This window comes from Macrobrachium nipponense, chromosome 7 (genome assembly GCF_015104395.2).
Source record: "Macrobrachium nipponense isolate FS-2020 chromosome 7, ASM1510439v2, whole genome shotgun sequence".
Classification (NCBI taxonomy): Eukaryota; Metazoa; Arthropoda; class Malacostraca; order Decapoda; family Palaemonidae; genus Macrobrachium; species Macrobrachium nipponense.
This window is the reverse complement of record NC_061109.1, coordinates 48,795,286-48,808,394: the sequence shown is the minus strand read 5'-3', so window position 1 is coordinate 48,808,394 and position 13,109 is coordinate 48,795,286. Positions and strand designations below refer to the sequence as shown.

The following is a 13,109-nucleotide window of genomic DNA, read 5'->3' as shown; positions in this document are numbered from 1 at the left end:
GAAGAGGGATAGGTCATGCGACTATTCCCTTCTTTTCCTCTGAGGAAACTGCATGACTTTTCCTGCGAAGTCAAGCATCCAGGGGATGGGGATCCGTGACGCTCGATTTCGTACCGAACTTCGTAGCGAAGACTCAGAACCCTTCGGTCCCTGACGATCGGTTCAAGTCGTTCACAATCCCCTCCCTAATGGACTTCACTGCCTTTGATGCGAAGGAGATGCTGCTTTGTCCGCAAGAACTTCTCCGTGGCGCAGGTACTGAAGGCAGAGGTCTGGTCCAACCAGACCACATGCACCTCCTTCTACCTTCGGGATATTGCCCACAGGTCCTTGGATCTTTTCCTTGGGACCCGTGGTGGCTGCTCAACACGTGTAGCGAACCCAGACCCTCGCAGGCTGAACAGCATCGAGTCCTGGTGTGACCGTAAGAATGGATGAGTGAATGAGAGTGTGACTGGCTCCTCTTCCCATCTTTTTCTTCCCCTCTACCTGTGGGTAGAGGGACACGGTCGTCACCCTGCTGGATAAGGACGAGATGCAGGTGAGCTACTCAACAGAGCCCCATCCTATCCCTTTCACTAGGGATAGGAGCGCATATCCACCACTTCCTCCAACAAGGGGGAGGAAGTGGATGCCAGCTTGAGACAAACCCATACTTTATGTTGCCTCTTGCAAACAGGAACAAGTTCTTGCTTGCTGGTACGAAGAGATACGCTTGCCTCTCTCTTAGTACTCGGCCCAGAGGTCTGACCATTGATCCTGCGGTGCACACCCCGATCAATCGGACAGAGGCTTGGATCCCTCCCTCGCTCTTATGACCAGGGAGGCATTCCAGGGATGGATGAACACCAGTCAGTTCATCAAAAGACTCAGATTCCTCCCACCAAGAAGTGTGTCTTCCTATTGTTAAAGGACCGATGGTTTGTATTACGTATCGGAACAAATGACAATTTGTCGAAAATTGCATTTTTCCTAACTATACAAACCTGAGGTCCTTTACATATAGTCCCTCCTCATGCCACCCCTCACTCTGCGTATTTTGCATGGGCCAAAAGCAAAAGTGATTTGTTTAGCCGCGCGACTGTCGGACAAGCAGTTAACTACCGTTCTCCCCTTGTTCAAGCTTACGACCGTTCCAGCTGCCGCTAGCTACTTCCTATTGTTAAAGGACCTCAGGTTTGTATAGTTAGGAAAAATGCAATTTTCGACAAATTGTCTTTTTTTTTTAGAAATGTGTTTGTAGATGAATTTTTCCCTGTGATGTAAATTTGTAGATACATAGAACTTGTTTTAAAATTGCATTTTTTTTTTTCAGGGAACATACCGAATGTCCTGTAACACAATGTAATTGTAAATGTATGTTACTGGACACAGTCAGTAGAATTCCATCGTCATCCACGTAAATTCATACCGAAGATAACTTAAAATTATTAAGCAACTATTTGCATTTTTTAAACTTTTGTATGGAAACTTACTTTAGGGTCTGTAAAAAAATAAAAAAAGATTTGCATAAAAGACATCTTTAAAAGGTTATATGTTTTGTTACCTTGATATGTAAAGAATAGTAACAGTTATTGTAACATTCTGAGATTTCATATTGAAATGCTTTTTATGTTTATACCTTCAGTATATTGGTAATTTAAGTGGTGCTAATAAATTTTTTGCAAAAAAATATATTTTTATGTACATGTATATGAATTCCAAATGGCATTGTCTGTAGAGTAGACATATACTGTAGTAATGTGTATAGTCCTTTTACCTTGTTTTACTTCTTTCTTTTAAGAATATGACCTTTTATTTTGTTTTACTCCTTTCTTCTGAGAATATGATTTTAGTAGCACATAAGAAGTCACTATATGTGTTGCTTTTTTAAAAGATTGTCATAAAATTTCACTCCTTTTGTAATATGAGTACAGTTATGGAAACTAAACCATAACCCTGTTATCTATTTTAATAATCTTAAAACATTTTGTGAAGATTATTTAATTTTTATTTCGGCCGACTTAAGAGCTGTTAGCCAAATTATATTAGTATCTTTGTTTCCTGTCCTTGGAAATTTTATGAAATGACTTTCTAATATGTGGAATGCTACAATGTATGTATTTTAAAAATAAAAATTTTGTAACATTTTTAAGATGAATTAGTATTCATGGGTTGATAATTTGTGCTTTCCAGTACAACACTGCAGAGATTTATGTCAATTCTGATTTATATTGCAAATGAAATTGGCTTTAATTATATCTTGAAGGTTGTCTATAGTAAGTAAATGTTTTTTTTACAGGAGACTACTGGTTTCTTTGAGTAGTAAGACAAATGGAATTATATTTTTGAGGAATTTCATTCTTAAAACAAGAATATAGAGAAATTATACAATTCTGTGTAAAGAAATTAACTTCCAAATTTTTATTTGGAGACATTCTTTTGACATAATGCATGTGTCATTATTGCAACCATATACATATAGTATTATACTAACTTTCCCTGGAAATGGGTGGCTGATCAATTTTGAGTGCTGTCCTATTGGTTTTGCTTCCCTTATCTTTAATGTTGCATCCTTCTTTCTCTTGCTCTGTCACATGTAACCAATACTTATATGTGGCTAACATTCTACACTGTCTCTAGGGAAAAAGGAAAAGAACATGTAATAGTCAGAGATGACAAAACAAATGGTACTGAAAGATAACAGACTGTACATACTTTCATGAGTCCAACCCATCGTACTGATGCTTGGGTGGCCATTTTCATATTATAAGGGGTGGTCTATCACTGATTGCTTGGCTGTCAATGTTTTGATAGTTCTAACGGTTGTGGAGTAATTTTAAAAATATTCGATGACATCCACAAAAGCAGGGATTTCTGTCTTTTTAATTGCACTATATTTTGGCAGGGATCAATTTCCCTTTCTATGACAGTACTGTATAATGACTGCACTTCATGAACATGATAGCTACATGTGTGCTAATGCCCTCTAAATTAGTTAATTTCTTCTTCAGTAGAATTGCCTTCTGTAGGAGAGTCCGTGTCAGAATTTGACCTCAATTCTTCCTCATCCAGACCTTGTCCTTGAGCTGTTCTCTCAGCCAGTGTTTTTTCAATTAGCCGAGATATAATATCACGGCACTTTGCTTCTACGCCTGCTGGTAACCATCCATGTTTTTCAGAACATACTTTATTTGCTCCAGTTAAAATAGAATCTTCTAAAAGCTTCTGTATTTCAGGTACCTGAATATCACAATATTGGTAAAACATTTGCCTATATGGTGGAATCATCCCTGGTCTGAATATATATAGTTCTTCCAAGTTCTTTTCAGAATCTCTGTTAGTTTCACTATCATCATCTCCCCCTTGCCCTAAATGTAAAGAATGAATGACTGAAATCTTTCTCCTAGATGCATTTGAACTTTTATAAGGCAAAACATAATTTGAATAACTGCGTTTGGCCTCTACTTTTGTTTTAACACCACCAGCTTGTCTTATGCGGTAGTCAAATGTCTGGTATATCCAAGCAGTAGGGTCTTTACGGGGATCATATCCAAATCGCACCCACAGATTCCTCCATGGTCCTGTATGAAAATAATATGACAGGGTTGGTAAAAGATATTTGAGTTTATCCTTGGTATAATCTAGGCGAACTCTAAGAGCATTCTTCGACCAAATTGGTCGTTTTTCAAACTCTTCCTTCAAACCCTGATAAAGAGCATTCTCCATGAATTTTATTCTGATTTGAGACATTGCTCCCTGAAGAGGACACTTTGGTACATCTTCATCTTTAAATGTTTGAAAAATTGCAAAGTGTGTCCTTCTCTGCCGAGTGCGACAAATGATATTCTGAGGCACTTTTGATTTGGGGTCACTATTGGCTTCCCGTCGATATCGATAATCTTGTGGTGTGTCCATGCGAGTAAAAGCAGCAGGTGGAAGGTACAAGGGTGCTGGCTGATGTAGCCAGTTGGCACTTTCCATACCTCTTGGAACAAGATCATTATAAATACACACTTGACTGCAGCCATCTTCTCCAGTCATTAAAGGCACATACTGGAAGTCACACAAATCTGTAAGAAACAAGTTGTACTGTACATACAATGTAACTAAATTCTCTTGCCTAGTTAATTTTAAAGTATAAAAAGCTTCTAACTTGGCTAATAATTAATACAATCACTAAAGAATATCATCAGAACCAAAAACTTGGCTAATAATATAATCACAAAAGAATAACATTAGAGCCAAGGTACACTAACATGTGAACAAACATGCACTACTTAAATCTGGATAGACATAACCTTTCAACAATATATATTTTGATATTAATACTAAAATTAAAGATGCAAACTTTGAGGTTTCATTGGTAATAAATACAAAATAATGGCAGAACAATGCAAAACTTCCATTCTTGACGAAAGTGATGATAGAGGCAGGCATCACAGAAATTCTCTCAATACTGAACTGTTCTTTCATGACCATATAAATATGGCAACATACTGGTAAGGGCTGTGATTAGAGAAAAAAAAATTGTAGCCATATTCACCAACTGAAACAAGCACCAAATCATCCAAATTTAGTACATAGTAGAGTAGTAGTAACTGTATGTGAAAAAAATATCATTTCCAGTCATCAGGGAAGAGGGGATGGTACTTTAAGAATACTAGCCTGCATTTCTAAAGCATGAGATATAGCACTATTATATTATGTGAACAATGTTTTAGAAGGGAAGTATTCCATATGTTTTCAACTGAGCTAATAATTACCCGCTAGATGCTTTATCTACTAACACTATTTTAAACTAATTTTTCTACATTTTTTTTTCCTTATATTATTCCTGTGACAACCTCATCAACTTTTTGTCATAATTATCATATCAGCTCACTGCAGTCATGTTGTACTAAGCAAGCTTCATATGGCTAAAACAAAAAATAAGCAATCATTCTCTTTAAAGCCATCTGTAAGTTTCACCAGAAAAAAAAAAAAAAAAGTTTCAGCTTCTCCATGATTATAAATTATAAGCTTCACTCTTGGTTTCTCAACATTTTCTTGAGCAACTTTAACTGGCTCTAATTCCCCCAGAATGAAAAAAAGAGCAAATATAAATAGAGATGATGACTGACTTCTTGCCAAAAATCTCGCTTTTCATAGAAAGTTAAGGACAGTATAAAATTCCACCAAAGGCCACACCTTAGCAAAAGTAATTCCTTCATACAGCTCATGAAGTTTATCTATTGTGCTAAGGCAAAGTTAGATATTGGTTGAATAACTAATTAGTTCATAGAGGGTATAAAAGAGACTGCAAACAATTACCTTATATGCCGTTGTATAGGGAGACCCTACGCATAAGACGACCCCCAATTTTTCATGCAAAATTGTAGATTTAAAGGTATGTTTGGCGTACAAGATGACCCGCAATTTATTAAACTAATAGCAGAGAAATACCCCTTGTAAGTAGATCCCCATGATTGTATTCCTTTAAAATTGGAACAAATTCGAATATTAAGGATAACTGGGAAACTATTGATATCACAAAACACTTTAGTTTGATTATAAAGTACTACCAAGGAAATATTGGCCTTTAGTAAACAACAGTGCTCGTAAATAAAAAATGACTGGGAACTATAAATTTTGGAGGCAAAAACACGTCTAAAACCAGCAAAAACACACACGTACTTCATTTAATCTGCATTTATAAATAAAGTAGCTGCAATTTTTAAGTTCAGCTTTGATAATATGTACAAAAGAAATGTATAAATTGAGTTCCATTCGGCAACTAAAGACGGTGATGATATCAGTAACATCATTTTAAGAATGTAAACAAAACTAGAATGCAAATGGCAGATCGCTCTGCTCATATTATAATTCAATATGGTAATAATGCAAGCAATATGATTAGATACTGTAAAACAAAAGTTTTATTAAAACGGTCATTATTCTCAGAACAATATTATTCAACATTTGCTAATAAATACATGTCAGTGTAACAACCTTACCCCCCCCCCCCCTCTCTCTCTCTCTCTCTCTCTCTCTCTCTCTCTCTCTCGCTCTCTCTCTCTCTCTCTCTCTCTCTCTCTTTCCAAGCAAAAATATGACTCCATCCTCCACTAAGAAATATGTACCAGGTTTTAGAATTTTAGATGAAGTCAGCATAAACCTGTACCGACATAAACATCAGTATCAAGAAACGGCTGATTGCCGATGTGCTGTTTGAGGCAAAACCGCTGTCTGAAACTGGCAAAAACACGCATGTACTTCATTTAATTTACTATGTTTATAAATAAAGGAGCTGCAATTTTTAAACCCAGCTTTGATCATATCTGTAATAAGAAATCTGATGATATTTTACGAATGTAAATAAAACAGAATAGTCTCTCCTGTGGCTGAGCACAGTACGCTAGAACCGGAGGAAGGAGAAAACCAAGAGTTTCTGGCTTCGTATGTGGAGGTGATTGATTTGATTCGTCAATTCAATAACCTTTCGGGGAGAATGGAAACACCTGCCAGTATGCTTCCTCCGGGGATTGACATGGTGTTTGGGTTGAAAAAGGATACCAAGGTGTCGTATGAATTGCCTTGTTCAAGTCATGCGGAGTCCGTTTTACAATACGTAAATGCACAGATTGTGGGAAGGGATAATTTGTTCCGACTAAGTACAAACCGTCGGTTGTCTAACAAAAGGATATCTGCGGGAACGTGCCGCCACTACCGAATACAAAGAGTTCAAACTTTAATCGCTGTCCCTGGGTCTGGGGTAACTGTGCTGGGTCAGCCCGGGCCAGCTTGGGTAGGTCGTTGTGATACCATTCTTTTCGCGGTAGCCGTCGTGTCAACACCTACTCCTTCCGCCTTGACCCAACTTGAGATGAACAACGCATGACCGCCGACTGTAGTCGTTTTATATCGTGATATATCTTTGACATCCTGTGCTTGAGTGCTTCCCCAGTGCCCTTTTCCTATCCTTTTATTTATCCTTATTAGTATTACCTAGCATCCTAACTTCCCTGTAAGTATGGAAGGCGGATCTATGGTGGGTTTTTCGGGGAGGATTTGTGTGTGTGTTTCCGATGGCATGCGTTGCGGCACATCTTTGCCTTCGCCAACCTCGGATCCTCATCTGTGGTGTATTGCATGTAGGGGTTTTGCATGTTCCCCTGATACATCGTGTTCAACATGTGCGCAGTGGAATAATGATCAGTGGAGGCTCTATTATGAGGCGCATAAAAGCTTTTTCAGTGACGCTAGTGTTGATTCCGATAAGGCTAGGCCTAGGCCGACTACTGTGGGACCTAAGGTCATGTGTGAGGAGGATAGTGCCCAATTGGAGAACACTAGGCCTAGTAATCCTTCCTCCTTATTAACTGGGGACCCAGTTAGTGAGCCTAGTGTCCTTCCCAAGAGACTTAGGCTAAAGAAACCTTCGTCGTCGGGGGCTAGGAAAGCAGGTAAGAGGAAAGAAGCTGCCTTAGGGGCTGGGAACCATGTTCCTGCCTCGAAGCGTAACAAGAAGGGGGCTTCAACCGAGATCTTGTTCCTGCCTAGCCTAAAGGCCGAACTATCTCGTTATGACCGTAGCAGTACCGAGACACAGCCCGGTGCCGAGTTAACCCCCTGTTCCTCTCGGGCACAATCAGCCCAGCCCCAGGACGGATCCAGTGACGGACCTGACGCCTCACCCTCCCATCCTGAGGACAGTGCTAAGGAGCCCGGAACGGGACCCAACTCGCAGGAGCCGGAGGCCCTCTCCCCTCCTGAAGTTGCGGCAACCCGACGCAAGAAGCCAGCCAGCCACAAAGCTCGTAGGAGGAGCATCAACGGAGACCTTTCAATGCCGCAAGGCCAAGGTCACGCTGAGAGACCAGTGCCAGCGTTGATGCCCGAGAAATCTAGGCCTAGGCTTGAGCCTAGTACCTCCGCACCACCTCCATCAGTTAGCCCCGCACTGGACATTGCGAACCTGGTTAAACAGGCGGTGGAGGATTAGTTGAGCTCCAGAAAGGAGGTTTCCCAGCAAGTTGAGAAGAAGAACACCAGTCTCGAGGAGTCTGCCAGAAAGATGGAAGAAGCCAGGAAGAAGTTCCTATTGGAGAAGAAGTCGGAGGAACTGTTTCCAGATTTGGGTGACAGTTCTGACTCCGATTCCGAGCCCAATTCCTGCTCCGAGGGGGAGCCCGATTCTGACCCCGATTCGGACGGCAGTCAGATTAGCTCACCTGCGGAACCCGAGCCCTTATCATTCAACCAGATTCTGTCGATTATTAGAAGCGCCAATGGCCTAATGGAAACTGAGGAGCTAAACCAAGAGTTTCAGTCAGAGGTGCATAAGGTGCTCAACCTGAAGAATTCGCAGCCCCCCTCAGTCAGTCTCCCCTGGAGCAACCAGGTTAGGCTAGCCATGGCTAGAGCATCCCGAGAAGCCACGACTTCACCAACTAGGGTATCAGAGAAACAGAGGTGGCTTCCTATCCCTGCTCAGGGGGCCAGCAGGTATTATAGGCCAACAGGTGACAAACTAAGGGAGTCTGCATATTCCAGGGACCTTGCAGATCTCTTAGATGTCAGTCTGGACGCCTTACAGAAGAAGCACCTCTTGCTCTCTCCCTCAGAAACTGAAGGACTCATTCGCGCTCTAGCTCTGGCCCTCGCTACGAATTCGTGGATGGAACGTTTACTGGCTGCACTTCCGCAGTTCTTACCCGAGCTCCAGCCTCAGCAGCAGCAGAACTTGTCTTCGTTCATGCAGTGTGGGATCAAGACTCTCTCACACCAGGCAGACAATTTAGTGGTCCTGTGGGCTAATATGGAGGTGTAAAGGAGAGAGAATGCCTTCAAGGAGGCCAAATCGCCAGTAGTGAGAGACCTCCTCCCGGACTTAAGGAAAAACCCGCTGTTCCAGAAAGAACTTATTCCAGCGGAAGAAGTTCGCAAGGCAGCGGAGAAGACGGAGCAATCTCTCCAATCTAGGGCTCTCTCCAATACCGGAATGCCGGGCCATAGACCACGGCCAGCACCACAAATTAGCCAACAAGTAAGAGAAGCGCAGAGACCGTCCTTTCCCGTGCGTAGGAGAGAAGAGAAGAAACCATACTCTGTGTCGAAAGACAAGTTCCATAGAGAAGACTCGTCCCTTTCCATCAAAGGAGCGAAAGCAGAAAGGTAACAGAAGAGAGGGGGGCCCCGCAAGAAGTTCTAGGCCAGATCCTGCCCGTCAGCGGAAGGTAGGGGGTTGCTTGGCTGCCAATTGGCAAGTGTGGCAGCAAGCAGGAGCGGAAGATTGGACCCTGCAGGTCATCAAGTCAGGCTACTGTCTTCCCTTCCAGTCAACTCCCACTCTATCCCCTACCCCCATCCAAGTCCCTTCCTATCGACCGGACTCGGACCGCGGACGGGCCCTGAAGGAGGAAATATCCAAGCTACTTCAGAAAGGGGCGTTGGAAGAGGTTCAGGATCCAGGTCCAGGGTTCTACTCCAGACTCTTCCTGGTAGAAAAGGCAACAGGGGGTTGGAGGCCAGTCATAGACCTTTCACCCCTCAACAAGTTCCTTTCTCTGACAAAGTTTCGGATGGAAACGGCAGACTCCGTCCGAGCTTGTGTCAGGGAGGGAGACTTCATGGCCTCAATAGACCTTCAAGATGCCTACTTCCAAGTCCTTGTTCACCCCTCCTCCAGGAAATTCCTCAGGATTGTCAGCAAGGGAAAGACTCTGCAGTTCACCTGCCTGTGCTTCGGCCTCGCGACAGCCCCACAGGTGTTCACCAGGCGGTATGGGCACACGCAAGAGGCATCCGTCTCCTCCGCTACCTGGACGATTGGCTCATCTTAGCCGAGACGGCTGCGCAGTGTGCGGATCACCTTCAGCTAGTTTTGTTATTCGTTCAGGAACTGGGAGTGGTGGTGAATGTCGACAAGTCGGACTTCACTCCCAGACAAAGGATGGTGTACCTCGGAATGGCGCTAGATTCATCCCTCATGAAGGCCTTCCCCTCGGAGAACAGGGTCTCCAGCCTAGTGACTCAAGTGCGGAGAGCTTTGGGGCCCAGCCCTCCCACTGCCAAACTCTGCCAGTCCATCTTAGGACACATGGCCTCAATAGAGAGACTAGTGCCTCACAGCAGAAGGCGTATGAGGCCTCTTCAGTGGCTGTTCAAGAAGCAATGGTCTCCTCAGGAAGGGGACCCCAACAGCAAAATTCTTCTCTCTCAAGAAGTAAGGAAGTCCCTGGAGTGGTAGATGGTTCCTTCCCACCTCCAAGGGGGGATCTCTCTCAGTCCAAGAACCCCAGAGATTCTTCTCTTCACAGATGCATCAAAAGAAGGGTGGGGGGCGCACCTGACGGAGGAAGAAGTGAGCGGCCTGTGGTCGGAAGAAGAGAGAGCAGTTCACATCAATGTCTTGGAATTGAAGGCAGTCTTCCTCTCCCTTCAGCACTTCCTGTCTCAACTCCAAGGGAAAACGGTGGGCCTAATGTCGGACAACTCCACGGTGGTGGCATATCTAAACAAACAGGGGGGCACAGTCTCACTGGATCTCTGTCGCCTGGCAGTACAAATCCAGGAGTTAGCAGAGGAAATGGACATCACCCTCAAAGCAAGATATATTCCGGGCAAGAAAAATGTTTGGGCAGACCATCTGAGCAGGAGGGGACAGATAACCAACACAGAATGGTCCCTCCATCAAGAAGTAGCAGATGGCCTGATAAAGAGGTGGGGCTCTCCTTCGATAGACCTCTTTGCCACCGCATGGAACAGGAAGCTCCCAGTGTTCTTCTCCCCACTCCCAGACCCGCGGGCAGCGGGAGAGGATGCCCTCCTGCAGGATTGGAAGAACCTGGACGCTTACGCCTTCCCGCCTTTCCCCCTCCTCCAGAAGATCCTTCAGAAGATTCGCTACTCACAGAACCTACGAGTAACCTTAGTAGCTCCTTGGTGGCTGGAAACCCCCTGGTTCCCAGAAGTGCTGGATCTCCAGTTGGAGGACCCGGTAAGCCTACCAGACAGAGTAGACCTCCTCGCCTAACCCAACAACTGATGCCTACACCCAAATCTGTCAGCCCTCCGCTTACACGGGTTCAGACTGTCGTCAAAATCCTCCGTGGTAGAGGTTTTTCCAGGCAGTTAGCTGAGGCCATGGCCAATCCTGTAAAACCATCCTCAGGCAGATTGTACCAGGGAAAGTGGCGACTGTTTCAAGATTGGTGTCAAGATAAAGGCATTGCCCCAGACGAGCCCACCATCCCTCAACTAGCGAGTTTTTTCCACCACCTCAGGAAGGATAAACGACTATCCATATCGGCAGTGGAGGGTTATAGAGCGGCTTTAAATCAAGTATTCTCGTTGAAAGGCATGGACCTCGCTGCATCTCCAGAAATTTTGTTGCTCTTCAAGCACTTTAGGGAGACCTGTCCCCCGAGAGAGCTACAGACTCCCCACTGGGATGTGGCCTTAGTCCTGGAATCCTTGAGAGGTCTTACCTATGAGCCCTTACATTCAGCTTCCTTGAAGAACCTCACCTTGAAGACCCTTTTCCTCTTAGCCCTGGCATCTTCGAAGAGGGTCAGCGAGCTACACACGCTGTCGTACGAAGTGTCACACACCAGGCGTTGGAGGGAGATGGGGTTCTCGTTTGTCCCTGGCTTTGTAACCCAGACTCAAGACCCATCCAGGCCAGATGAGATGTTTTCCTCTTTTACCATTCATTCCTTCCTTGGGGGATTTTACCAGCTTTGACAAAGAGGAACTGATTCTATGCCCGGTCAGAGCCATGAAAGCCTACCTCAAGAGGACTAGACAGTTCAGACCGGCTATCAAGCGGCTGTTCGTGGCCACAGGCAAGCATCCGAAAGAGGTGGCTAAGAATACCATCTCCTTCTGGATCAGACAAGTTATAAGAAGGGCCTACGAAGACAAGGAAGTACCAATGCCGAAGGTGAGGGCTCACGAAGTTAGGGGCATAGGCTCCTCTATGCTCTTCAGGAAGAACCTCTCAGTGAGTCAGGTATTGAGAGCAGGCACCTGGAAGAGTCAAACCACCTTCACCTCCTTCTACCTACGAGAAGTTACATTCAAATCTCTGGAGGTGTTCTCTCTGGGCCCCATTGTCGCAGCCCAAGAGATCCTCTAGGCATATCGGTCACCCGCACTGCGTACCTCAATTTGGAAATACACACACACACTCCCGGCAATTCCCGCCTAAGTCTGGCCGAATGTAAGGGGTATGAGTGAGTTTCCTGGTAGTATCCTACGTATGACTATACTGTTCATGACACGACTTGGCCACTACTGACTTACCTGGAGAGTAGAATGATGTCTAAGAATCCTTCAGGAACAGCTCTCAGAGTGAGTATTAGTACCATAGGTTAGGATAACAGCCGGAGCCCCTTGGGTTCTCCCCTATTGAATCCTTACCGTATAAAGTGTCATGAGGATAAGCGGGTCTGGGTTAACATCAGGTCGCGTAAAGTTATTGACTGCTCTTCAAAGGGTGCGTGCAGGTCACTCACCTTCCCATCCTCAGTTCGAGTCTCCTTTTGTTAGACAACCGACGGTTTGTACTTAGTCGGAACAAAAGTAATTTTGTCAAAAAATTATTTTTTCCTATATACAAACCTAGGTTGTCTAACGGATTAATGGCCCTCCTCATCCACCCCTCATTGAGTTATGGCCCCCCCTTTGAAGAGTGTGTCTGTTTAGACTAAGTATTCTAAGGGCTCAAAGAATGGTATCACAACGACCTACCTAAGCTGGCTCGGGCTCACCCAGCGCAGTTACCCCAGACCCAGGGACAGCGATTCAAGTTTGAACTCTTTGTATGCGGTACTGGCAGCGCGTTCCCGCGGATATCCTTTTGTTAGACAACCTAGGTTTGTATATAGGAAAAAATAATTTTTCGACAAAATTACTTTTTTTAAGATCAAATAGATAGTTTAAGTTTATCCCTCCTCCAGTGATGAAACATAGGAAATATTATACGACACCGACAGTTCCTTTGCTATCTAGACAAATTAACCCAAATGTGGCAAGGTTAAGGCCTGGATTAACCTTAGATCAAGTTAAAATGGAATGCCCTTTGATGACTTGCCAAGAGGCTGCTACGTTAGAAGCAACAGCTTCTTCTGTCTTTCAGAGTGCTT

The 13,109-nt window shown here is 44.0% G+C and overlaps 2 protein-coding genes across 9 annotated transcripts in view; one reads left to right on the top strand and one right to left on the bottom strand.

Annotated features, from left to right (window-relative positions):
• LOC135217300 (GATOR2 complex protein MIOS-A-like) overlaps positions 1-2,129 on the top strand; it is a 189,681-nt gene extending 187,552 nt beyond the window's left edge. The window contains 1 exon segment of the mRNA XM_064253066.1: positions 1,316-2,129. Coding sequence (XP_064109136.1) covers positions 1,316-1,403 — 88 coding nt within the window. The 3' untranslated portion in view covers positions 1,404-2,129.
• A 723-nt stretch (positions 2,130-2,852) lies between these two features.
• Positions 2,853-13,109, bottom strand: part of LOC135217298 (general transcription factor 3C polypeptide 5-like) — a 120,104-nt gene continuing 109,847 nt past the window's right edge. For all 8 annotated transcript variants that reach the window (XM_064253062.1, XM_064253063.1, XM_064253056.1 and 5 more), the window contains exon 5: positions 2,853-4,052. In XM_064253062.1, the coding sequence (XP_064109132.1) occupies positions 2,974-4,052 (1,079 nt within the window). In that variant the 3' untranslated portion in view covers positions 2,853-2,973. The remainder of the gene's footprint in view (positions 4,053-13,109) is intronic.